We start from the raw sequence: 26,544 nt of genomic DNA, 5'->3' as shown, positions 1-26,544 counted from the left end.
ACAGGAATTTTATCGGGTTTCAAATGAAACGAAATTGGTATATTTTTATTAATAAAGGTATCATGTAAAAACATAAGAAAACAGTAATAGTTAATTAAATTTGTTGTTATCGGGCTTTACGTAAATAAGACGAAATATAAACCTATGCACATGGAGCTGTTGCAAGATTTCGAGGTGGGACTAGAAATGTCCCACTATGCCGTGAAATACATCAAAAAGGTGGGACACTTTTAATCCCGCCGTGCCCCAAAGAGTTAAAGATTAGCTTTAAAATGATAGAGGCACAGTGGTTGGTACCCCCACAGTAATTGGGTCCCTTAGCCTAGTTTATTCGTGAAAACGGAAAACTTAGAGAAAATGTAGAACGTGATGGGATCTGACAGGGTTCGTTTTACGGTTGTTTTGCCAGTTGGACCGTTGGCAGTTGGTAAATCACCTCCGGAGCTGTCGGTGATTGAGAAGGAGAAGGGTTTCGCAGACGTGAAGCCTGGTGGCAGAGGATACCCGGCGGATTGCGTCGCCAGGCATCGCGTTGCCGTCGTTATACCGTTCCGTGATCGACCGCAACACCTTCAAGCGTTGCTCTACAACCTTCATCCGATGTTGCTGCGACAACAGATCGACTACCAGATATTCGTGGTCGAGCAGAAAGGTGAGGGCAAGCTTCTCCTATCGGTAGATCGATCCTCCATCCTTCTCAACGATCCACCTTCATCCTGCTGGGAATCTAAGCTGAATTAGTAACAGAGCCACTGACACAAAAATGCGCTGGACCGCGAATCTTTATGCAAATTCCATATTTATATGCAAATTTATTATCTTGTATACATCAGAAGTGAAGAAGCATTTTCTTCGTCATCCAACAGATTCCTCGTTGTTAACATAATTGTTCTTGTTAGTTCACACGTTTCTTTACAAATCTTGACGGATGCATAAAGACCCAGAGACCGGTAATCATTGTCTTGATGGTACTTCGAAAAATATAAAAGCTCGTTCGCATTGCTTGTGAGGCGACCTGATCAGTGCTGTCTCAGCAGTGTTGATGCAGAAAGGATCATGTGACGTTACGTGCTGAGAATTGCCCAACGATCCGTGCTGTGGGATTGTGATACGATCCCTACTCTTGGAACGATCAGTGACATCATTATATGGCATAGTGACTACACTATAGCTTCGCGACTTCACTCGAGTCCTGGCTATAGCATTTCCCCCACTATTCAACTCTGGAATCCCTTCATCTGGCAACGCTGGATAGAGTACGCTATAGTGACTTTGCTCGGGTCCCCACTATAGCATTTCCCCCACTATTTAGTTCTGGAATCCCTTGAACTGGCAACGCTGGATAGACTACACTGTAGTGACTTCACTCGGGTCCTGACTATAGCATTTCCCCCACTATTTACCTCTGAACTCTCTCCTGATAGACTACATTATAGCTTCGTGACGTCACTCAACTTTTGACTATAGCATTTCCCCTAGTATTTAGCTTTATAATCCCCTGATCTGGTAACGCTGAGTAGACTACACTATAGTGACTTCACTCGAGTCCTGACTATAGCATTTCCACCACTATTTATCTCTCGAATCACTCGATCTGGTAACGCTGAATAGCCTACACTATAGTGATATCACTCGGGTCCTGACTATAGCATTTCCCCCACTATTTACAGCAGAAATCTCTCCTGGTAGACTACATTATAGCTTCGTGACGTCACTCGGGTCCTGACTATAGCATTTCCCCCACTATTTACCGCAGAAATCTCTCCTGGTAGACTACATTATAGCTTCGTGACGTCACTCAGGTTCCGACTGTAGCATTCCCCCCACTATTTACCGCAGGGATCTCTCCTGACAGATTACACTATAGCTCCGTGACGTCACTCGGGTCCTGACTATAGCATTTCCGCCACTATTTACCGCAGAAATCTCTCCTGGTAGACTACATTATAGCGTCGTGACGTCACTCAGGTTCCGACCGTAGCATTTCCTCCACCATTAATCTCTCGATCTGGCAACACTGTATGTCATTTCCGTGTCCGGTTCAGGGTCTTCAGGGTATGGGTAGAGAACTATAGTGTCCGCCAGCGTCCCGTAAACAACTTGCCGGCCCCCGACAGTACAAAGCCACGCGTCGCAAAACGAAACAACCGATCGTTTATCTGATTGTTAAGGTTGCGTCGCATTGGATCGGCGAGGTATCGATCGCGTTTCGCCTCTGGCCTTTCGTTTCGCGTTTCTCTTGCGTAACGGACACCGAATCCGTTCGTTCGCCGTCGAAATCCATGAACGAATCCCGACGCTGATTCCGCGCGTGAAACGGACACGGAACGCCGCCGTTACGCAACGCCGTACTCGAACCTAATTCGTTGAGCAGACACGAGATACGTATGCACGTAGACGATACGCGTTCTGCCTGGCGAATCAATCGGTGCTTGAATGGCATCAGATGTTCGGCATCGTGTCCGTTGTCCGCTTAGATTTGTTGTATCATATGCGCGGTATTAGCACCGGTTCCAAACATAATTACCTCGCGGCTAACCGATGGCCTAGCACTGTCTGCCGCGTCCTTGCCATGCAAATACTAAAGAGGCACTCTCGAGGCAGCATGATTGAAGCAGTTGAGGCTGCATCGCAGCGCGCGGACGTGTACACAATGCTTTCGAGCGTTTCTCCATTGTCCAGTTTCCCAGCGGACGGACGCTCTTACCTTGACGCTGGAAGTCGTAAAAAGTTACGTTTAATTAAACTTCTATCGGTAAAAACCACGTCCTTATTCCACTTGCGCCGTATTGGAATTAACGAGGTCACGATTGATTTCTTTTCTTGTAGCTGATTGTTCATTGTGAACGATTTCTCGGGTGCTTACTGTTGCGTTTGTTTCTAGTGAGCTGTAGCAATAAAATTCATTATAATCCAGGGTCATTTCGGGAGAGATGCACCACATTTTGTTTTCTGTTTGTACAAATTTTAGTGGAAGTAATTGATAGTGTAGCCAGGCATTGTTTAATTGTTTAGTTAAATCTATTTAGTAATATATAACGTTCAATGAGTAAAAATTTTATTTTTATATATTAATATTATTAAATTTATTTTAATATATTGATAGTTTGGAGATCATTTACTGATGTTAAAACGACGTGAATGATGACAGAAAAACAGTTGAGAATCGTTCGGTACTGCCACAATAAAAACTGGTGCATCTCTCCCTATGGTCTCCCCCGAAATTACCCTGTTAGGTCAGCGCCCGATTAGGTTCGTGTTCAATTCCGTATTTAAAATACAAGGAACCGGGCACGATCTCTGGCAGAGACCTAATACTTGTAATCAAAGATTTCATAATTCTATTTTGTTAATATGAAAGGAAGATGAGGAACAGGTATAGTTTTAACACGTCGAATGCCACGTCATATGTGGGTGACGGAATTATTTGTGCAGGTTTTAAAATGAATTTTTACGTCGATATATTCATTGTACCAAACTTGATTAGGATCTGTATTATGCTAGAAAGTTGGACTCAGTATCATACATTGAATTTTTTTCAATTTTTATTTCATTAAATAACTTGCTTTGATTTTATGGAATTTTGGGGGTTTCTAGTTTGGCGATCAAAGTGTTAATTCAAAATTGCAGATTTAACGCAACCGCTTTGCATCATTGTTATTGCTTTAGGTACATTTCTATTGACTACGATGCTCCATCCAGCTTTAACCCTAAGAAATGCTCAGAAATTTCATTTTACGCAAGGTTCCCTCCTGAAAGCGCATCGTAATGGAAGAACTGGTGTACAGAGTGCTCAAAGAGTTGATTTTTTCCCGTGTTGCAACCACAGTCGACTGCAATGCGGTACCGGCGGCGTGCATCCGATGCACCTCGCGCACCGAGGACAGTTCTGGACGCGTTACACCGGCACGCCAGCCTTAACGCGGCTTTAATTGCCCGAAACGGTCCCGGACACGATTTCGCCCTACCGCCTCTTCGCAATTCAGATCTCGCTCCCTTATTCCCTCTCTCCAACCCTTTTCCCTACTCACCTGTAACCCTCATCCCTTCTTCTGCCCCGGGCTACTCGAGATTAAAATACAAAGTCAGCCGCCACCGCCGCCGCCGCCGCGCGCGAACAGTTTGCTTTACATAATTGCCGCCATCTTGAATATTTAGTGGACCTCATCGATGCTTTTTCTTTTGCCTCGATCGCTTCTGGCCGTCGGAGCCGGGAAATTAGGCTTAACACGTCCACCGTCGACGTTTGTCTTGTTAACAGTCGCGGCAGTGTCTCTCATTCGTGACTGCGGCTTTTATGCGTTTATGACAAAAATGAGTGCGTACGATTTAAGATAGTAGAGGGGTTGAAATGAGATTCAAGAATGCCAATCTATTATTTTCAGCTTGTTAACCAGTTAACTGTCTCGACCTCTTTGAAAAATGCTGTTTCGACGAGTATACTCGTGGTAGCACAAAATATGGCCATTTCTTCGTGACGAGTATACACGTCAAAAACAGCTAACTGGTTAAAATGATTAAAGTAGGAATGAAATGTTCATCTGGCTCTTACAGTTGACCAGCAGACCATTTTTATATTGCATCAAGATCCGCAGTTCATTCGTCAGTGTATCATTTTTAGAAAATGTTCTGCACAGTATTATCGCGACACTCTGTCAAATGTAACGTATCATTTTGTAACATGCTCAACACGGTGTCTCGGCACGGTTGTAACATTTCATTAAGTGCAACGTATCATTTGGTAAAATGCCGAAGACAGCGCCTCGCACGGTTGTAACATTCCATTAAGTGCAACGTATCATTTGCTAAAATGTTGAAGACAGTGCTTCGCATAGTTGTGAAACACTCCATTAAATGCGACGTATCGACTCGGGCAAAATGTGCAAGACAGTGTCTCTCATGCTTGCAACATTCGTCAGTTCAACATTCAACAGTTCGCCAAGAAGAAACAACGCCTATCGAACACTAATAATCAAAAAAAAAAAAAGAAGAAAAACGCAAGGCGACAACAAGTTGCTAGATGTTGCTTCAGTGTGGACACAGCAACCGCAAACAATTTTATAAATCTTTTAATGCGTTCGGTTGGGGCCCGTTAAAAAAGAAAGGGGGGCTGAGACACAAGGATCACGACGCCTATTCAAACTAATAAACGAAAAGAAAAAGAATGCAAGGCGACAAGTTGCTGGATGTTGCTTCAACATCAATATTCAACTACCACTTTTTTGTTCTGTCGCACGAAGAGCATCATCATTTTGCAAACAGCAGAGACAAGCGTTCGTGCATCGATGCTCGTTCCCTCCGCGAGAACGTCGAGCGGTCGAACCAAGTTATCAATACGTTCGTACCGATGCGATACGGTGTACGCGCGAGATCCCGCGATAAGTGCAAAGGGGGTCGTCGATCGATAATTACGCGGTCAACAAATTGCGCTTCTCCTCGCGCTTGTAACTCCTCTCGAATCGATCTTCGCGTGCCGCTAATTTCGTTTGCGTCTCGCGCACATTTTTGTCAGCAGAACCTCGAGGACATCTCAAGGTCCAATCGAGCGTCGAAGTAGGATGACGAACGACAAATAGCCTCCTTTTTCCCCCGTTCCTGGTCCCCTAAACAAAGAGATCGAGCGGAGAGAGGTCTTCCTTGGCCGTTGGTGTCGGTCCGCGAGAAAAGCGCGAGTAAAGCGCGAGTAAATCGAATTTCGAAAGTTTAACCGAGCCGGTCGGACCGTTTATCTCTTCCCCCTCTCCTCGGGAGTTGTAGACGGTTTCCCGGTCGATTCTCGAAGGCAGAAAGTTCACGATCGATCGAGGGCGTCCCGAGAGAGTTTCCCGTTAACGCCGGGGAGAACCGACGATCACCGGAGGGGGATCGAGGGTTCCCGTCGAGTTACGGTAACGACGACTAAGAATAACGTTCTTCGATGCTCCCGGCGAACGCATCCGATATTAACGGTACCGCGGCGCGAGTCCCACGACAGCTGCGGCTAATTGCATCGCGGTGCATCGCGGCGGTGCAACACGCGTTGCACCGCGATCCCCCGTCATCCGACTCGCGATTCGCCGCGGGTCGCAACGCGGTCGTTGGACGCTGCGGTTACCTCATCCCGGAGATCCCGCTATCGATACTGGTATCCAGAAATATCGGCATAGTGATCGACGGCTCGACGGACCGATATCTCTGGGATATCGATCATATTTCAACTTTGAGAGCCCCGTTCTTTTTTAACGGGTCGCAACCGAAGGCATTCGAAGATTTCTAAAATTGTTTGCGATTGCTGTGTCCACACTGAAGCAACACCTAGCAACTTGTTGTCGCCTGGTATTCTTCTTTTCTTTTTTTTTTTGTGTGTTTATTAGTTTGAATAGGCGCACAGTGTGACGAATGGCCTTTTTAGCTGGACAAAATTAACAAAAACTAACTGTGCTAATATAATCTGAAATAAAATTATAACCTTTGAATAGTCAACTACCGTTCGCAAGGTTTAGTGTTAACGCAATAGTTTTAAGCGGGATCGTGCGATAGTTTTAGGCACGGACGAACGTGCCTCGAATCTGTGTGAATATTCTGCGGTTTTTCGAACGTCGAGACGATTATGTGGTTGCAGGCAGCGACGCCTTCAACCGCGCGATGCTGATGAACGTCGGCTACGTGGAAGCTTTGAAGGAGCGACCTTTCGACTGCTTCATTTTTCACGACGTCGACCTACTTCCGGAGGACGATAGGAATCTATATACCTGTCCCGAGCAGCCCAGGCATATGTCGGTTGCTGTTGACAAGTTCAAATACAGGTATCGCGAGCCGTATCGTAACTCCGTAACCATGCTTCCCGTCACGAGAGTTCGTCACCGTAAATGCCTCGCGATCTCGCTCGGTCTTGCGCAAGACGTCCTTAACCCCTTAAACGGAGAGATGAAACTGCTCTGAACGATTGCTCGAAATTCTGGACAGTATAGCTCATTACGTCAGAGACTCGGAGCAGATCGGAGACTCTCAGTACAGTATACTTTCAAATTCCAAGACGATACAGTGATTTCTCTATATATGTCGCCAGGGCCTGCACGATAAACGTCGCGGAGTCATCCCCTCTACCGCGGAGCATAACCTGTGAGGGGCCTCGACGACTGGCTAGACTCTTGTCGTTGACATATATCGAGAATTCACTGTATCATAGTTTTCACCGAGCAGTAACTTGCAAAAATTCCAAAATTCTTTCCCCACTGAAAGGGTTAATCGGTTAATCGATTTTCACTTACTTTACGCGATCCCCGTCGACAGTGATTAGTACTATTAACCCATTTGCATCGTAAGAAAATATGGAAAGAAGGCCTTTATCACCAAACTTTTTCTTTTTATCGTGTTCAAGTACAAAAATGACTGCAAGTAAAAGAACTTCATATTTCAGCATTATAAGAACAAATAAATTGAGCGTATACAGTCACCTAACGTTTGCACCTCAAACATCTTTGTTGTTTCTGAAGATACGTAAAATATGGTAAGGACAAAGTTGAATGATACGATGAGGCTGATACGATGCCAAAAAAAATTTTGTTTTTATGTCATTCTTTTAGAGACATCAAGGTCACCTTGACTTTTTTTAAATGGAACCGCCCTTTTTTAATCACCTGCAACGATAGTCCATTTCGTTAGGAGTTCAGTGAGAATAATTATTCCAAGGTCATTCAAGGTCATTCCAGGAAAATTGAGCGTATATATACACTAATGATGCAAAGGGGTTAAGGAAGTCTGACAGGTCAAAAAGACTGTCAAAATTGCGAATTTTAGGATTTACGAAAGCTTTACGGACTCTGGTGACGGGAAGTACACATATACAGGATATTCCATTTTCCCACGAAATTATTTTTCCAAGGACGCTGAAAAAATTGTTTGGAATAATACGGCATCGTTGCACGAGAAAATGCAAATGGAACATCCTGTTCGCTAATTTACCGGCCGATTGAATTGCGGTTTTTTCGAGACTGGGAGCCAAAACGATTGCGATTCTTGCAGATTGCCGTACGCCGATCTGTTCGGCGGCGTGTCGGCCATGTCTCGGGAGCACTTCCGTCTGGTGAACGGGTTCAGCAACGTGTTCTGGGGCTGGGGCGGCGAGGACGACGACATGGCGAATCGCATAAAAGCCCACGGCCTTCATATCTCCCGGTACCCGGCGAACGTGGCGCGCTACAAGATGCTCACGCACAAAAAGGAGAAGGCGAATCCGAAGAGGTGAGAACGACTGGCTTAAGCGATCTTCAACCCCCGGACGAACGCCGCTCCCCGGCATAGTAATCGCATGATCGCGGGATACTCATGCAAATTCCCCCGTTTTGTATGCGCGTAACTAGACCGCGGATCTCCGTGCTGGATCAAGGTTTACCGAGACGCGAGAAACAGGGATCGAATAGAAATTTATTTTAATAAGCCGGGCAGAATGCAACTTGTATCTGATAAGCGTCCCGGAAACGATTCTCGAATGATTATTTAACGATATTGCTTTTATTGCACTCGCAAATGTACGAATTGCCATTGTTGCAATCTCAAATGTGCAAATTGCTATTGCTGCGTATTACAAGTTCACGAAACTTTTGAACGAAACACACTTTTCTTTGTTTAATTTTTGTAAGTTGCAATCACAAATGTGCAAATTGCTATTACTACGCATAACAAGTTGACAAATGTTTTCGAACGAAACACAATTTTCTTCGTTTCATTTTTGTAAGTTGCAATCACAAATGTGCAAATTGCTATTGCTGCGCATCACAAGTTGACAAATCTTTTCGAACGAAACACAATTTTCTTCGTTCCATTTTTGTATTTCTATTATTTTGTCTACTGGAGGAAATAGTCACATTCGTCTAATTAAAAAGCACTCAAAAATAATTCTCTTCCATTACAGAGCGTTAACATTAATACAGTAGTGCTAGTTCATTCGAAATAATTTTGAAAGGTCGTAAATTTCACGTGCAAAGACCCAATACAGAAATAAATGAACAAACAACGGGATCAAAACCAAGTACACTGATCTCTCTATATATGTCGTCAAGGCCTGGACGATAAACGTCGCGGAATTATCCCCACTACTGTGGGGTATACTCGAGAGGCTTCGGACGCCGAGGAGTGTAAACACAACACGCGTGTCTCCTGGATACATGACGCTGGCAGGACCCGTGGTGATGACATATATCGAGAGTTCAGTGTATTTGTCGTACGGGGGTTGCAGTTTTCGGTTTTTCCCGGCGCACAGTGGGCCAAAAGCGCCAAAACGTGGCCAAAATAGGAAGGAGTACTTCAATTTAGTTCAAAATTGATACTCATAGGTTTTTCGGGTCGCTGATTATAAATCTGATGTCAAAATTACAAAAAAAAACAAAATGGCAGATTCAATATGGCGGATGCGTAACCAAAAAAATTATTGGACTTTCTTGAAAATTAGTATTCCCATATTATTCGGGCCGACGAATATGAATCTGATGTCAAAATTATTAAAAAAACAAAATGGCGGATTCAATATCGCGGATGCGTAAAAAAAAAGATTGGACTTTCCTGAAAATTAGTATTCCCATATTTTTCGGGTAGGCGAATATGAATCTGACGTCAAAATTACAAAAAACAAAAATAAAATTTTCTTTAAACAATAAAAAAATTATTGTTAAAAAAGAAATTGTTGTATCAGAAAACTCTATAAGTGGAACCATACAATGCTTACTTAACAAATTTGATTATAACTTCTAAATTTCTCGAGAAAACATGCTGGTAACTAGTACCATGACTACCTCTGCGTCACAAAAATGGATCGCATTGCGAAAGGGGCAGTTTTGGGCAGCTACTTTTTCAAAATAATGTTAAACAATAGTATCCACAACAAGACTCGACAAGAATCTCCGTGGAATATTGTGGAATATACAACTTTTAGTATACATTTGTAAAATCTGTGCACTAAGTATTATCGTTCACTTCATACACTCCAAACATTAATTCATATAAATCCAATGTTATTATTACGTATAGTATTTACTTCCAGGAACAGCATGCATCGTGCACGCACAAAAATAAATTCAATTTCCGTAAAATTGTAAGCTGGACAGCTTTTTTTTCACAACGTAGTTCACTGCACGAAAACTGCGAGACGACTGTATGGGATATTTGTACTCCCACCATTTAGCAGGTATAGGTAGTAAGACTTGTTTACCTTCGGCTTCTTATACGGTCATTACCTGAGAATCCAATACGGCAAGAGCCATACCCCTAACGTGAAATTTATTTTTTGCATTTTCGTCACGTTTTGGCGCTTTTGGTTCACTGTGCGGCGCGTTTGCTAACGTCGGGCCGGTTTCCAGGTACGAGTACCTGAAGTCGGGGAAGAAGCGGTTCGCCACGGACGGGCTGACCAATCTGCAGTACGAGCTGGTCGACAAACAGAAGCCGAAGCTGTACACGTGGCTCCTGGTGAAACTGACGCCCCCGCAGCCCAGCTGATGGCTCCCGTGGATCGGGTAGCGGACGAGGCCCGAGCAAGTCGACGACGCTCCGACCACAAGCGCCGCTCTCGGTTCCCAAAGATAAACGTGACATCGATCGAACCGAAATCGGTTCGCACCGTTCGAACAACTTTCCTTTCCTTTCCTCGGAGATCGGAACCGTCTCTTATCCGAGGCGGCGACGTTCGAGCTTCCACCCGACCCGATGGACCGGGTACGTGGACGTTGGAACCGCTTAAGGGGAACAAACGCTCTGTGACCGTTAACATAATCGCTCGGAAATTATTCACGAGGAATCGGCCACCTACGATTTCGACCCTTAGCGCTCCGAGCGTTTCCTCACGCCGAGAGGAACTTCACTGTGAATCTCTCGACTTTGATTCCCTTTTTGGTTTGATTTATTATTGTTAGGCTGCGGATGTTCGTGCAATTTTCAATTTTTGGAATTGTAGGAATAAGTAAGGATTACTGGAATCGGGAAATCTGGGGACACAGGTTATATATTTTCCGAAATGTGATTACTGTCGATGGGAGATTGGCTTGTTATACAAAATAGATTTTTGCAAGAGAGAGTGAGAGAGTTAGTTAACAACGAGTTATTTCAGACAAGATTTTTATATAATTCTAATTCTCAGTATTAGTGGCCTTGGTAGATCTGAAATAAGTAAAAATCGCAGTAAGTTCTGTGGAATTTTATATTGTAGCGTTTTTTGAAAAGTTTCGGGAGCTACAAATGCATAAAGATCCGCAGTGTAATTATAATGCATAAGGTAGTATCATATTTACGAATAATAAACTGAGACTGTCTCCGCAGTGGCGTCAACGGAGCGCGAAGGGTTAATCATTTATTTATCAGGTCGATGATAATCGCTCTGAGCAGGGTTAGGAAATGTTTCAGTTTCTTTTTGCCGATGAAAATGTTATTTACACGTTGACTGCCATATGTCACCCATATGTGGGTGACGGAATTATTTGTCCAGGTTTTGATATTAATTTTTACGTTGATATATTCATTCTATCAAATTTGAGTAGGATCTGCAAAATGCAAGATAGTTGGAGGACTACTCAATATCATACATTTAATTTTTTTCTATTTTTATTTCATTAAATAACTGATTTTATAGAATTTTTGAGGTTTCCAGTTTGGCAGTCAAATTGTTAACCCAGTGTACACGGTTGTAAATAAGGGTTGAGTTTATCAATAATTTTGGATAAGTTTTCGAGGTCGTTCTGATAGCATTGTTAAAATCCCAGGTGGCTCTCTGTTTGTGAAGACTCGCCAACGTGTTTGTTAATTCTTCGGGACGCCTGTGAAGCAAGTAGTCAAGTGATTCCTTTTGCATTGAATTAGTCTTCCTTTAAGGTGTAGAAACGGATATTTGATGAAACAATAATTCAGTCGCAACTTCGTGCAAACTACTTGCCAATTAGGCTTCTGCATGTTCCGCGAGGTAACGCAGCCATCGATCTGCAGCTCGTCATAGTTAACTTAACTTAAGAAAGGTAAGGTTTTCTTGCAGTGTATAAAAGTATAGAAACAGTTTCGATTAACTGTGTACGGATATTTTAATATACAAACGATTTACAAACTGGAGCAGGTTGAACAACAAGCTCCAAATTGTTGCAAAAATTATACCTTCTTTGGGGGAGAAATTCGGTTGGAACTTTTCGGAGTCGGTCGAATGTTTCTATTTAAAATTGTTAAATTGTTCAGCGGTGACTGGTATATTTAAGTTTTCGCGTCCTGTTTCCCCGAGAGCTACGTTGTTTAAGTTCAAGAGGCCCAGATGTTCGAATAACTTCTGTAACAATTACACACTTCCGGATAACACAACGTTATCCCAAACGATAAAAGACTAACACGGTGATAAATTAGTTTGGAGCTCGACGAAACTGATTTCGCGAATCTCGAAGAGAAAAACCAATTTAGGGAGATACTCTGCGTCCATTATGGTCGATGAGCATGCAAAAGTTCACGGCGTTTGTCCCCCTTAGACATCCTGGCGAGTTGTTTCTCCCGTTTCCCGGTCGTCCCGGCCGGGAGCGAGAGGAGCGTTGTTACGTGATATATTTTTATTCCTCGTATTTTTTTATCGCAAACGATAGGCTAGACACAGCGAGTAGAATTTAGCGTGCGAGCTAACGTGCCAAAGGGGGGCGCGTGCACGCGTGCATGCGTACATGTAAATACGTGCACGCGCCAGTTTCGATAGAGAACGGGACGAGCGTGTCGAGCGGACAAGGGGAATACGCTCGGTCATTCTTTCTGGAATCCAACTACTAACGGTATAATATTATACGATGTATAGGTATACGCATACACATGTACATGTACAGGCGCATTTAGAGGTACGCGCACCGGGAGCGGCGGGTGCAAGCGATTCTAGACACGAGGATCGGGTGCAATATTTATCCGCGGGCCAGTTAACACTAAACCTACCACCGCCATTTTTATTTCACAATTTCTGAAATTATAAACATGATTAAATGAATACATTCAGTAGAGCATGTATTCTAATACGAACGAAATCCAAATAAATTCAATCTCGTCGTTTTTAGAAGACAATACATATTAGTTACTTTTAAGGCGAGGTAGGTTTAGTGTTAAAACGTTTACCATGACAACGATAAAGTAATCGTAGTGTCGCCTTTTCCGGAAATAACGGTTCTGCCGTGCAAGCTTTCCAATCTGATCTGACAGGGGGAAGATTCTACGGAAAGAAACGAATCCGAAATGTATATTAAAGATTTCTTTTTTTGAAAATTTGGGGGTCTCGCGCGTTGGTATTTGCTGTAAGTAGAATCGACTGACCACGATCAGACCCCGTCAACTAAATCTCATTCGAATGCGTATAAAATGAACAAATTAAATTCTCTCGAATCTAGAATAAGTAGAATTGGTTGGCCATGATCAGACACACCAGACAATTCCCAAAATAGCACGAGCTCGTAACGAATCTTCAAATTCGATTTCCTGGAGAACTAAACCCCGATGAAACTTTATTCCACGTTTTCGACTTACTTGTAAGACTCGCCTCACTATGGCTGTTTTTAAAACAATAACGAAGAATTAAGTGGCGGCGGTTAGCTATAAAACCGTGAAGACCATAAACCGAAGAAACCAATGTGCTTTGGAAAGAACCAACAACGTGCTCTGTAAGCAAGGGGATTTGAGGAGTGACGCTGTCGTAACTATTTTATCGTTGTCATAGCAATCCTCGTGACCGCGTCGCGGACAATTATCGAACCACCCTCGTAGAACTCTTCCGGAAGTGTTGTTCGCCCAGTACTCGAAACTGTTCGATAGCCGAGTCATGGTTGTCGAGTCGCGTCATGGATGACAACCCGTTCTGGCGAGCGGAGCCGGAGTCATTTTCATAGATTAGGACAGATCGACGCACAGTGTCCCGAGAGAGAAAACTGCGAAACTATAGCAATCAATTTAATTTTCAACAAAATGATCTCCAGTTTAACTGGAGAGCTTGTGCTTCACGAGAGAAATTAATAAGTCAAATACAAAAATTGAGGAGACAGAAGGACGCAAAGATTATATTATTTTCGACTTTTTCAAGGTCACTAAAAGAGAACATTTTATTTAACTCCCTTACTTGGGCAATTTCTATTCTGCGCTAAAAATCAGTTTTTTTTATAGACTGTGGATTTTACGTATTTCTGGAAATAAAATTTAAAACAGTGACAGGATCACAAGGATCTAAAGTTAGGAATATCTGGCTCCTGTTTCCTACAATAAGAAAATTTTTATTTTGCGCAAATATCCGCAGTCTACTTGCAAAGGAAGAGTTCTAGCATTTTTCTGTTTTAAGTTGCAAAATGCTTAGGGTTTTGTCCAGCTATACTACTTGGGCAATTTCTATTCTGCGCTAAAAATCTGCAGTTTTTTTATAGACTGTAGATTTTACGTATTTCTGGAAATAAAATTGAAGACAGTGACAGGATCACAAGGATCTAAAGGAAGGAATATTTGGCTCCTGTTTCCTACAATAAGAAAATTTTTATTTTGCGCAAAGGTCCGCAGTCTACTTGCAAAGGAAGAGTTCTAGCATTTTTCTGTTTCCAGTTGCAAAACGCTTAGGGTGTTTTCCAGCTATAGAGCAGTGCTCGGGACACTGTGCGCCGTCTCTTGCCGAGCCGAGGGGAGGGATGCTTATTTTTTTAAAATTCCTAGACGACCGACGAGGGCGGTGCATCGTCGGGGGTGCATGATCGGCCGCACGACCGCGTGCAATGGAGACGGTACTTAAGCGTGTAACGCGACCCGTTCAACGTTGAAACCCTGCGTACTCGAGAACTCTCGTTGTTACTATTTTATACCGTACGTCCTCGAGGACCGTACACACGAGTTATTCGTTAGACACGTGACCCGCACACAAACGTGTACCCGTGCGCACGCATAAACTGCGTACAGACAAACAGACACACACACTCAGACACAGACACGAACACGAGGACACGAGAACATATCACGCGTAAAATATCCGTGAGCGTTTCGATCGTTTGGATTTAATTACTTAAATCGTTAAGGGTGAGAGAGTACGGGCTGTGAATACTAAATGCACTTTGTTTGCGGCGACACGAGCCTCGCGGGATGCAACGCGAGCGCCGGGAGCGAGCACAATAAGGTTAGACCAATTTCCTACGGATCGCCTAATTCGAGCGATTCGAGAGCCTCCGGAGAATCTCGACGCGTTTCGCGTGTCCTTTCGTAAGGGCGGTTTTCCGAGGGCGACTTCAACTTACCTACTTTAACGATACTCTACCATGTACTATCGCTATCGAATAATCGATAATATCCATAGATAATCGTGATAAGCGGAGACGTCCGAGCAGAGAACGATCGAGAACGTCCGTCTGCGATCCACGCTTCCTCTCAACGATCCTTCACCATCCCTTAACTCGATCGGACAACGACGGAACGGCAGCGAGACGATTGTTATTGTTGCTTCCGATCGAATCATATTTTTGTTTGATTCGTAGCCGACCTGCTCCACTCGATCGATCAATCGGCGGCTCTACTCGCGCGTTGTCGATCGATCGGCAGGATCGAGATACAAGAGTCCTCCGGAAACGAAGACCGAAGGATAAGTTTTCGTTTCACCGGCTTCGAACTACAGTGATCTCTCTGTATATGTCGCCGAGGCCTGGACGATAAACGTCGCGGAACTATCCCCACTATCCCGTGAGGGGGGCCACGAAGCTCGAGAGGCCTCGGTAAGCATAACACGGCTCGCGTATGTCTCCTGGACGATACATGACGCTGGCAAGACCCGTGTTGTTGACATATATCGGGAAAACACTGTACTCCGAGGCAACGCGAAACTGCGAAGAATGAGAGGAATGAGAGAGAGAGAGAGAGAGAGAGAGAGAGAGAGAGACATTGCGCACCGGAAGTGAACGGTTGCCCCCTCTCAACCAGGCTGGGAGATTACAATTTTTCACAAGCTACACTCGTGTTGTATCGAAACAATAAATCTTGTTAACGCTTACCTTGCGACGTTCTTACATCTCGCCGAGATGCACGAGGTTTTTTAAAAGTCTAGCGACTGCGGCACCTAGGACCGAGTCTAGTAAATTATTCAATTTAATACAAGTAAATAGTGATTGAACAGTTCATCTGCTGGTGGTTACTCAACAGTCCTTCGCGATCATAACGGTCTTTAATAAATTGCTCATTAATCATCACAATCCCACTCGCAGAAACGATAAATTCTATACACACAGTCGTGTCTGAATACATGCGAAACGTTCGTCCTTCAGGATGCCCAAAATCTGGATCCCTGAGGAGAACAATATAACTCGTATGTCTAATACATTTTTACTTTTATTATACACACATGTATCGAGACATTACTGTGCTTCCTTTAAAATTACTTTTTAATCCTTCGAGGACGAACGTATTATTAACATCAGGATCGCGTCTCTAATTCCGAAAACTGCAGATTATTTAATTATGCGCGTACCAAGTCGGATCGATTCTCTTCTCAGTGTTTAAATCTTTGACATATTATCTAGTCGTCTAAGGAGAGTATTCTTATTGTTTGAGCAAATCCGCGTCCACGAAGGGTTAAAAGAAAATGATTCAGCTTCTTTCAGATGCAGACACGACCAGTGGCAAGAATGCGCAAAGGAGGGTCAGTAGCAATTTCCTGATCATGTCAAATTATGGTCTATCGGTTATTCTCGTTCTGAGAACCTCCTGCACAATGCCGCCCATATCCTTGATAGTGAACTTGCTGGTGCTGTTCAAAAGCTGCCCGATGAAGCGATGATTAATCAGCCGATGGGCCAGAACAGTGTCCTCCTGTTCCTCGAGTTCGTCGTCCTTCAATTCTCCGTAAACCGAGGTCAAAGCCTCCCGAAGGTTGGCGTGCGCCCCTAAAAGCTCCGGATCCGAGAGAAAAGTTGGCAGAGCCGCGCACAGCACCGTCTGAAACATGATCGAGACGCGTCACGCGATCCGAACGCGTCGTGTTCACGAGTCAACGACTTCGAGGACGAGGATACTTGCCAGACAGATATCGAAAGGCACCCAGTGCTCGATCGATTCCTGGTCGGAGGCTCGAAACTTGTAATCGCTCTCGCCGAACAGAGACTCGCCCAGTAAACTCTCGACGGTCGGCTCTTTGCGAACCGAGCCGCTCTTTACATCCTGATCCTGTTCGACGACTTCCTCGATCTCCTGAAAAACCACCAACCATACCACTTGCCAATAGGTTCTACAGGAAGAATCGCATTCGCCTGAAATCTTATCTTCGTCGTTTTTCCTCAACGCTATTATTGCAGATCGATTTTTTCGGGGACACGAGCGCACTCACCTTTGCAAGCTCACATTTTTTAAACTCCGCGGAATCGTCTAAATTTTCCAGTTTCGGAAGTGAAAAGCAATTTTTTCAAGTCTGTCGAATCGTTCGAATTTGTAAACTTAAACATTAGGAGGAGCCTTCTTCTTAAAAAAAGAAGAGCAATTTTTAAGCTTTGACGAATCATTTCATTTTGTAGACTTATAAAAGGTAGGGGTAGCAATTTTGTAAACTTTGTCGAATCGTTTGAATTTGTAGACTTAAAGAGGGTAAGGGTAGCAATTCTTTAAATTCTGTCGAATCGTTTGAATTTGTGAATTGTCAAATGAAGAAGATCAATTTTTAGGGTCTGATGGATCATTTCATTTTGTAGAGTTATAAAAGGTAGGGGTAGCAATTTTTTAAACTTTGTCGAATCGTCTGAATTTGTAAACTTAAAAAGGGTAGGGGTAGCAATTTTTTAAACTCTGTCTAATCGTTTGAGTTTGTAGACTTAAAAAGAGTAGGGGTAGCAATTTTTTAAAGTCTGTCTCATCGTCTGAATTTGTCAACTTAAACATTAGGAGGAGCCCTTCTTCTTTAAAAAAGAAGAGCAATTTTTAAGCTCTAACGAATCATTTGATTTTGTAGACTTATAAAAGGTAGGGGTAGCAATTTTTTCAACTATGTCGAATCCCTCGGTTTCATAATAAGAAAGACTTTGGAAGAACCGAGCTCAGGCGAATGCAGAGAACCAAAAAACAATTTTCTGAGGTAAACACCTGTGCATACCTGTTCTACCGAGATCGTAGACTGAGGTGTCCCAGTATGTTGAAAACGCGTCCGCTCGTAAAGTTCCCGAACATATTTCTCCCCCTCTTCAACATCAGTACAGATCCTAGTGCCAATCGAGAGCGCCAGAGCTTTCGCAAATCCTTCCCGCGGATCCTGGTCCTTGCAGAAGGCTAACAGCAGAGCAGTATAATTGACAGTGCGTCGGCTGATCGTGAACATCCTGCCGAGCAGTTCCTTGGCCAGGATCAACCGGAGATTCTCCTCGGTAAGGATACAGTCGTCCTCCGACTCAGTGTCAGAGGCGACCAATTGGGACGCAACCTCGTACTTCTCGAGATTCAATCGGTACAGTTCTTCTTCGTACATTTCTTCAGGATTGTGACGGAATTTGTCCGCCAACAGCTCGAACACGCGGTGCGGTGTTTCGGTGCACTCGAGAAACCAGACGGGTGTCCAGATGAACTGATCGAAGCTCACCACCTCCTTTAGGTCGCAATCCTGGATCCGGAATCTGTCTCTTGCGATCAGTATGTCTTTGTGACTCGGTGTCGGCAGGTCCATCGCGTAGATCACGAATTCGCGCCATTCCACGTAGCTAGCGGTCCCGAACAATCTGTGGAAACAGATAATTTGGGATAATTGCAGTCAATTGGCTGCGGTACTGTGGATAAGGTTCAACAAACAATGACAAAAGTCGGAGACCAATTATCTTTCACATCTTTTGTCCGAGGAATAGTGAAAATGTAACAAATTGTAAATTGCCAAACGTTGAATGTATGTATTAGGTTGTGGCATATAGAATGCCCGATTTTAGAATGCAAATGTTACGTTTTGATAAAGAAATTACTATGACACAGGTACAGGCTCATTGTTCATAATTTTTAGGCAAAAGCTGATCTTTAACCTCTTAAGCACGGCGCGTTTGTCCGCGACTCTACCTCTCAGGGACGGCGGGTATGGCCGCGGACGGCACGAAAGCCACTATAGTGGTTCGTACCGTTCAAACTGATGCTTTCCACGGAAAAGCCACTCGAAATTAAGAGAATCTCTCTGCGGCAGCCATCTTGTGACGTCATACTTGCTTCAGAAAGCGAGTTTTCTGCCGAATATTACAAATTACTCCACGATGAGGTAGAAATTCGCAATTTGGGCTCCATACAGACGTAGATTGGACATTTAGGAAACACAAGTGACCACTTTTAAACTGCTCGTTGCAATATTGAAGCGTCAATTTGTCAAGATTTTGACCCTTGCAAGTTCATATACGTATATTGCAGAGAGAGAGATTCTCTTAATTTCGAGAGATTAGTGTTCGTATCGAAAGAAAGGCTCTGGACAAACACGGTGGTATGCATTTTTAATTGATTACTTACTTATTTAAGACGTAAAATGGTCTCTTAAGAGGGCCTGCCCTCTTAAGAGGTTGCTTAAGACGTTGAGGTCGTGCCTGCAATTTTTATTTCTGCAAATTTTAGTTTCTTTCAATGCAAAGTGAATCCTAGTGATGAGAATCCACGTTAGCCTTGGCATTTTATGGCAAAAGTTCTGTTATACCTGTGAACGACAGCGCAGATGTCGGCCGGTTGAAGCCGGTACCAGCAGCACGGTAGCATCATGGACTCGCCCTCTTCAGGTCCGTGACCCACCAGATCTTGAAGAACGAGTATAAATGCCCGTGTCGGCATGGTTCCATGAGGAGCCACGCGCCTAAACGTCTCCATCAGTCTGGAGAGCTGAGCTATGCGGAACCGCGTGTCCGTTTCGACCTCTTTGACCAACTCTGGCTTCTTCTCCGGCACCTTCATCACGAACACGTTCGATCGGACGATGAAACGGTCGCCATCCAGCAGCATCTCCTTCTCCAAATACCTGCCCTCCTCGATCGCGAAGGAGAACACGTTGACCGCGTCGTTGACGCTCTTCATCTCTCGCCAGTACCTGCGTCACCATAAAACGAGACGAACCTGAAGTGACAATGGAGATCACAAATTATCGAGCACTGGTACGAGCCGTTCAACCCTGATGAAGTCCTCTGATCAGCTATGGATTTGAAGTATCTTTGGGGAGGAAAGAATACGCTGTTCTAAAGTAGATTTTCGCTTAGGGTGCCAATCATTGTACCCTAGCTTACCCTATGCGAACAGTTGGAAAATGTCTACTGGTACAAAATCATCATCCAGAGATCGATCATTGGCCAAAATCACTACCAAGAGGGTCAAACGGCGCGCAGAATCGTTCGCCAGAGAAAATCAACCTGTCCAGGATATCATCATGGATCCGATGGAATGTTCTCGTCATGGTGTCCAACAGGAAAGCGAACTCGCTGCGAGCAGCAGCCTCGATGGCGTTCAGTCTCAAACGGATCCTGTCGATCTCGTAATCAACGACGTACTGTCGCTCCAACGCGAGATCCTGATCGCGGCTCGCAACATGTTTCGCGCCGCCATCTCTCTCTTGCTTCTGGATCGCAACGTCCACCATCCCGGAAAGTTCATCCACGACGTTCCTCGAGAAGCTAACGTTCCTCTCGATCGCCTGGACGACTTCGATCTTCCGTATCGCGGTGTCCGCCTCGGGGTTGGTCAGCAGCTCGCGGATCTGATCTCGTAGAAGTGTTCTATCGAGGGTAGGAGGCACAAATCTCATTGGCATCACGGCCGACGACTTGGAAGATTCAGGCTTGCCCTTGGACCTCTTAGCGTCCCCAGCTCCCCTCTTCGAGGTCGACGCTGACTGTTCCTCTACAATCTGAACGGACTGCGTGTCGTCCACCTCGGTTCGAATCAGATCGACCTTCGGGAGCCGTGCGTCCATCAAAGGCTTCTCGGCCATGCCCGCATAGTAGTCCATGATCATGTTCAGGGTGTCGACGCACCGGTCCAGCTCCGCTTGAAGAATACCGATGTAAACGTTGAAGAGAATCGCCGCCTCGTAAATCGTCCACTCGTCGCCGATGAAACGTTTCCTCTCCTGCTCCGCTTCCTGCCTCCTCTTGTCGCACATGTCCCACAGTTCCGCCTGAAAGTCCGCGAGTCTACGATGAATCTCGCACTTGACGTCGGCGTCGTGTCGCGCGTCCTCGTCGACGTCGTTGAACGCCAAATGAAACTCGTTCATCAGGTCCTGCTTGTTGTCCGGCCTCTTGACGAACTCCTTCGCGTACTTCTCCACGGAACACTTGTACGGAACGATGCCGGACGTGTGGACGCTCTTCAGGAACAGCAGCTCCTTCAGGTCCTCCACGTAGGTCTCCTCCATGCTCAGCCAGAGGCTTTCCAGCACGTGGACGAACCCGTCGGAGGGCAAAGGTAGGTCGACCCACTGCCAGTTCGGCTCACCTGGCCTGGCCACTCTGATCTCGAGGGACTCGTACTCCTGTCCTCCGTCCTCTGTCGCCGTGGCCATCTCCTCTTCCCTGTCGAGGTCCATCTCGAAGTCGGTTTCAGAGTCCGCCAGCTGGTCCGCCTCGGAAACCATGCGCCTGACCACCGGCGCTTTCGAACCGGTGCTGCGCGACCTAGTCTTCTCATGACCCTTCGGGACCTCTCCGAACAGCTCGTCGGACGTCTGCCTCTGCAGCGGCTCCCCTATCACCAATCTCGCCAGCTTCTTCAACGTGGTCTCGTCCAGGTTGCTGTAGTAGAGGAAGTAACCGATCTTCCGCGAGGCGTAGAACTTGTCGATCGAAGGAGCGTTTTTAGACAACGCCTCGACCGAGCCGTCCTCTATCTGGTAGTCCTTCGGCTTCTGCAACACGCGGACGAACAGATTGGCGAACGTCGGCGTCGGGATCTCCTGGATCCGTCTGATCGGAGTCGGCACGAGCCTCGACTGTCTGAAACGAATGCGAGACTTGTCAACGGGAACGGAACCGTGTCTCCGGTTTTTGTTTTACCTGTAAGGGTCCACCGGGTCGTCCTCGTCTTCGTAAACGATCCTCGGCGACAAGGACTGCACGTCCTCCACCGTGACGTCGTCGAAGTCCAACGCCTCCGGGTCCGGCGGTATCTTGAAACCCGTCAGCGCCGTTTCCAGCAGACACATCTGCTCGTAGGTGGTCGGGTAGTCTATCAGGGCCCAGCTTTTCGTGCCACTCAGAGTCTTCAGGTACTCGACCAGCATCTTGGTGGAGAGGTCGTTGGTGATCGGCTGGCCCAGGGTCAGGAACTCGTAAGCCGATTTACCTAAACGTATTATACAATTACGCCGCTACAGGTCACCTCTAGGATACCTGAAGAAGTTGTTGATTGCTGGTGGTTGTCCCAAGGATGTTCGAGCTTTTGATGTATATTTACACGCGAAGTGTCGACTAACTTATGGGGGGTGTTTTCCTCTCGTAAAAGGAGGAACTGAATATCAGCAAACTAAAAAATGGACTGTATTTTACAACAAATAGTGAGCCGTATCAAAGTATAATTGAGACGCACATTATTTGTTATTTTAGTAATAGTATCTATCCGGATATAAATTTTTCTCATGCAAGTCAAAATACGAGTGCCAGCGCCGACGCCAAGTTCCCTAGGTTATAAAGTTTGAATTAGGTAAGTGCAACAATCATTGGCCTCTGGGAATTGGTCCTTCCCGATATCACAGCCCTTATAGGCAAGAGGAACTTGGTCCATCCTTCATATCACAACTTTGATAGGCGAGAGGAACTTGTTCCATCCTTCATATCACTGAAGTGGATGGGCCCGGGAACTTGGTCAAGCTTTACACGAAGTGTTTTGGTTTGGATATCATGTTATTTTTGTAAGATATATATGTATTAAAAAAATTTTTTAAATGGCTATATCTCGGGAACGATGCGTCCTACCGCAAAAATAACGAAATTTCCGGAGGGTTAACCCGAAGCCTACAGGGTATGCCCAACCACATGACGTATGTAGTCTTTTGATTTAAAGAAAAAAAAATATATTTTTCGGGTTTTTCGATTTTTCCTGTTGGTTTCGATATAAAAGACAGCTGATTCCAAATGTTCAAGTTTCTAGCTTGTCTGGAAGTGGGTTAGAATTAGCATGATCCTCCTCCTCCTCCTCTTCCTATATACAGGGTGAGTCACCTAACGTTTGCACCTCAAATATCTTTGATCTCAAATATCTATCCGCTACAGAAGTGCCGAAGACCAAGGTACCTACCCAGGTACGCGGTGTCGGACAACACAGGGTCCATGTCGTCGTACGGCAGGTTCCTAGGTGTTTGCGTCTGCTTGTCCACAGACTCGGGCCGAGAGAAGCTGAGCCGATCCCGTCTGGACATGGTGGAGGATCGGCTGCGTGCTCTGGCGAAGCCTTCGTCGGACCTGATTGGCTCGTTGTGCGCTCTGATCCTGAGGCAGGAGATACGATGCTTGCCGGTCTCGATGTCCTTGACGAACTGGTTGGTGGCGTCGACGATCTTCTCGTCGATGTACTCGACGTCCAGCATCTCGTTCTTGTACCAGTCTAAGCAGTAGTTGATGGCGTCCTCCATTCTGACCAGAGGGATCTCTAACTTATTCAGCAGGCCCTTGAGCGTTTCGTGCACAGTTGGATTAGCTATACCGAGAATGATGGCGATATTCTCGAACTTCATCGACAGCGCTGGCGTGACGACTTTCGGATCGCTGATCCCATCGTTCACGTAGTTGAGGAGACGATGCACGATGTATCCGAGGACCATGCGGCCGAGCTTCATCAGTTCCGTTTCACCTCGGCCGGTCACCGAGGTGTACAAGTCCCAAGGTGGGTTCATCTCCAGATAGTCCTCGAGGAGAGCATCCTGCAGGAGCTCGATCTGCTCGAGCTTGGCGCGAGAGATCTCTTCGATCACGAGCTCGTCCACCTTGTTGTCGCTCGGCTCGTACAACAGCTGGTCGATGATCGGCTCGCCCTTCAGGAACTTGACCACCCACTCGCGCAAAATCGTCTGCGGCACCACGCCGTTGTTCAGCTGCCGATAGTCCTCGATCTTCAGCGCCAGGTTCACTATGTCCTGCACGGTGTCCCGGCACAGGGTCGTGTGCCTCTCTTGAAGCTTGCGGACCTTCTCCTCGGCCAGCTTCTGTCTCAGCTCGCACATCCTCTGGCACTCGGCCTCGGCGTCCCGTTGCGACTTCAACGCCTGGTCTTTCTCTCGCTCGATTCTCGCCAGGTGCTCCGTCTCGTTCGCCTCCTCCGTCATGTCCTCCAGGATCTTCTGGTTGTCCAGCATCACGTTCCTCTGGTCGCGCACCTCGCACAGCTTCGTCATTATCTGCTTCTCGTACCTGGACTGGTCCAACGTCCGGCGAGCGATCGACTCGTCGAACCGATTCTCCTGCTCCAACGAGAGCCGCTCCCATAACTGGTGCAGCAGCGTCTTCTGCATCTTCGAATTCAGGGCCGACACCGCGGCCGCGCGTTTCCGCCGACACTTCAGCCATTCGACGTACGCGCGGGCCATTTCCGGGTCAGCGGCAGCTTTCTCCAGCTCCGTCGCGAAAGCTTGTTCCCTCTCCTCCGTTTTCTCGACGTCGTCCTCGGTCTTCTTCGTCCTTGCCGGCGTCCTGCGAGAGAAACGATCCGCCTCGAGGCTCTCTTCGGCTTTCCTCTGCTTCGCCCAATCGGACTTCTGCGACAGGACACGAGCAGACGCCAGACGAGCCAAGGGGACGTGGTCTGACGATTCACAACGGAACCTCGGTCAGCCGAACGCTCCGATCTTCCCGAGCAACCTTTAACCCCTTCCGGTGGAACAGCGAGTCGGATTGCAAGTTTCGTGGAAAATGTACTAAATTTCTTGAAAATAAATTGTAGCGCGAGCGGTTAACACTCGAGAATTTCACAGGAAGGAACATGCATATTCATTGTACGCTTACAATTGACTTGATGCTAGAATATAGTGAATTCTCGTTATAAGTCCCTACAAGCCTAGGCTCCCTGGAACTTGAAATTGTAAATCACAAGTTTAATTTGATCTTAGTTAGGGCTGATTTAGGAGCACTTCGTCTCAGTGCAGCAGCAGTGAGTCTCGTTTCAGAATCATAATGATTGTAATTAAAATAAAAATGAAAGTTGCACGTTGAAACGCTCACTGTCGGATAAAGAAGCTTTAATTAACACTAGGTTTACGGGGCACTAAATATGCCTATTTATCCAGCACTATCTATCCAAATATGCAGGTTTCGTCTAAATGTCCCTGGGCAGAACCGCGCGAGGGACTCGTATCGGGAATTCACTGTACTGGCCAGAAAAGAACGGAATTTGATCTGATTCTGAAATAAAGGCATCTGTATTTAATGGATGCACGGATGCATGGTTTAATAGATTTTGTTGGAAATCGTTAGTCACGAGTCTGACTCGTTGTTACACGGCAAGGGGTCGAAAAGAAGTTGAAGTGCATGTACGTTCGAGTAACCGAAGCTCCTTGCGATTGGTATTAGCGCGCGTGAGCGAGTACCTCGAGGAAGCAGGACTCAACGGGTCGCACGACAGGGTACGGCTCCCAAGCGGCGACCTCGAGCTTCTCCCTCTCCCTCTTCAGCTTCTGGAGGATCGCAGGGAACTTGGGACGCTGCCATCCGGCGATCAGGTCCTTTCCAGCGAGCAGCTTTTTCGCTTTAGGGTGTTCCGGCGGCTGGTACGGCGGAGGGTCCTCGCAAACGGTGCTCACCTCGAATTTACGCGAAGCTGGCACGAACTTCTCCCTCTCCTTCTGCAGGGTGATAAAGTGCAGCCTGTCCTTGGTCTCCAGGGACAGGTAGACCTTGTAGAACAGGCGCAAAGATGTCGTGCCGTTTCCGCAGGAAATCTCGTCGACGCTTTCATCGTCAAGCTCGATCCCTAGGAATCGCAACCAGAATCTGAGATGCTTCAGGTTCACCCTGCAGAGAGCCGGGTCGAGCGTCACTATTAACAGGTCTAGCTGATCGCGAGTTATTATGTCGTAGCTGAGGAGAATTTGGGCGAGAAGCTTGCCGTCCTTGGTGTAGTGACCGAACACCTTTGGAACGAGATCGATCAAGATCCCCAGCCGCGCCTGGATCCAGTTCTGCAGGATGTCGCCCATTTTGTGGATCTTCCTGACCTTTCGCGTGAAACTGACTGCTGAGTGCTCGATCTCTGCGATTTATCTGGTCGCAGGCATGTTCAGTTTGTACTGTTCGTGGCGTTCATTATGTTTTGCAGTTTAACAGCGATTATACAGTGTTTTCGCGATATATGTCACCAACACGGGTCCTGCCGACGACATATATCGGGATACTATTCTTTCTTTCTGTCTCTCGAGCTTTGGGACCCCTCACGGGGAACGCCCCGCGGTAGTGGGGATAGTTCTGCGACTTTTATCTGCCAGGTATTTGCGACATATATCGAGAAAAGACTGTATTCAGTTTTAAGTATTTATTTCAGTTGCAGTATTTGTGATAGATAATAAAATTTTATAAAACAAGGGATATTTATTGGTGTCAGTAAAGAGACAGCTGGAGGGTACGTGGATCTAATGATTCATTAGGTACACAT

General features: G+C 45.8%; 2 protein-coding genes across 4 annotated transcripts in view; one reads left to right on the top strand and one right to left on the bottom strand.

The window, feature by feature from the left end:
• LOC143359880 (beta-1,4-N-acetylgalactosaminyltransferase bre-4) overlaps positions 1-16,104 on the top strand; it is a 72,962-nt gene extending 56,858 nt beyond the window's left edge. For all 3 annotated transcript variants that reach the window (XM_076798212.1, XM_076798211.1, XM_076798213.1), the window contains exons 4-7: positions 410-652; positions 6,602-6,785; positions 8,005-8,223; positions 10,335-16,104. In XM_076798212.1, coding sequence (XP_076654327.1) covers positions 410-652; positions 6,602-6,785; positions 8,005-8,223; positions 10,335-10,473 — 785 coding nt within the window. In that variant the 3' untranslated portion in view covers positions 10,474-16,104. The remainder of the gene's footprint in view (positions 1-409; positions 653-6,601; positions 6,786-8,004; positions 8,224-10,334) is intronic.
• Positions 14,178-26,100, bottom strand: LOC143359846 (sperm flagellar protein 2-like). The gene is made up of 12 exons (XM_076798139.1): positions 25,484-26,100; positions 23,203-24,655; positions 21,963-22,251; positions 20,322-21,902; positions 19,622-20,005; positions 18,065-18,680; positions 17,002-17,172; positions 16,687-16,920; positions 16,365-16,413; positions 16,229-16,270; positions 15,238-15,265; positions 14,178-14,217 (listed from the first exon to the last, which is right to left on the bottom strand). The coding sequence occupies exons 1-12, from the start codon at positions 26,090-26,092 to the stop codon at positions 14,178-14,180; spliced, it is 5,496 nt and encodes a 1,831-aa protein (XP_076654254.1). The 5' UTR covers positions 26,093-26,100.
• Positions 26,101-26,544: the final 444 nt, after the last annotated feature.

The sequence above is a fragment of the Halictus rubicundus genome, chromosome 12, assembly GCF_050948215.1.
Source record: "Halictus rubicundus isolate RS-2024b chromosome 12, iyHalRubi1_principal, whole genome shotgun sequence".
NCBI lineage: Eukaryota > Metazoa > Arthropoda > Insecta > Hymenoptera > Halictidae > Halictus > Halictus rubicundus.
Note: the sequence above shows the minus strand (reverse complement) of the source record. Positions and strands in the feature narration are given on the sequence as shown.

Coding starts and splice junctions, on each gene's coding strand:
- LOC143359846 (XM_076798139.1), bottom strand. CDS start 26,092: ATGGGCGACATCCTGCAGAACTGGATCCAGGCGCGGCTGGGGATCTTG. Junction 16,271..16,364: donor CGTCCTCGAAGGATTAAAAA/GTAATTTTAAAG, acceptor TGTTCTCCTCAG/GGATCCAGATTTTGGGCATC. Junction 14,218..15,237: donor CATGGTAGAGTATCGTTAAA/GTAGGTAAGTTG, acceptor TTCTTATTGTAG/GAAACAGGAGCCAGATATTC.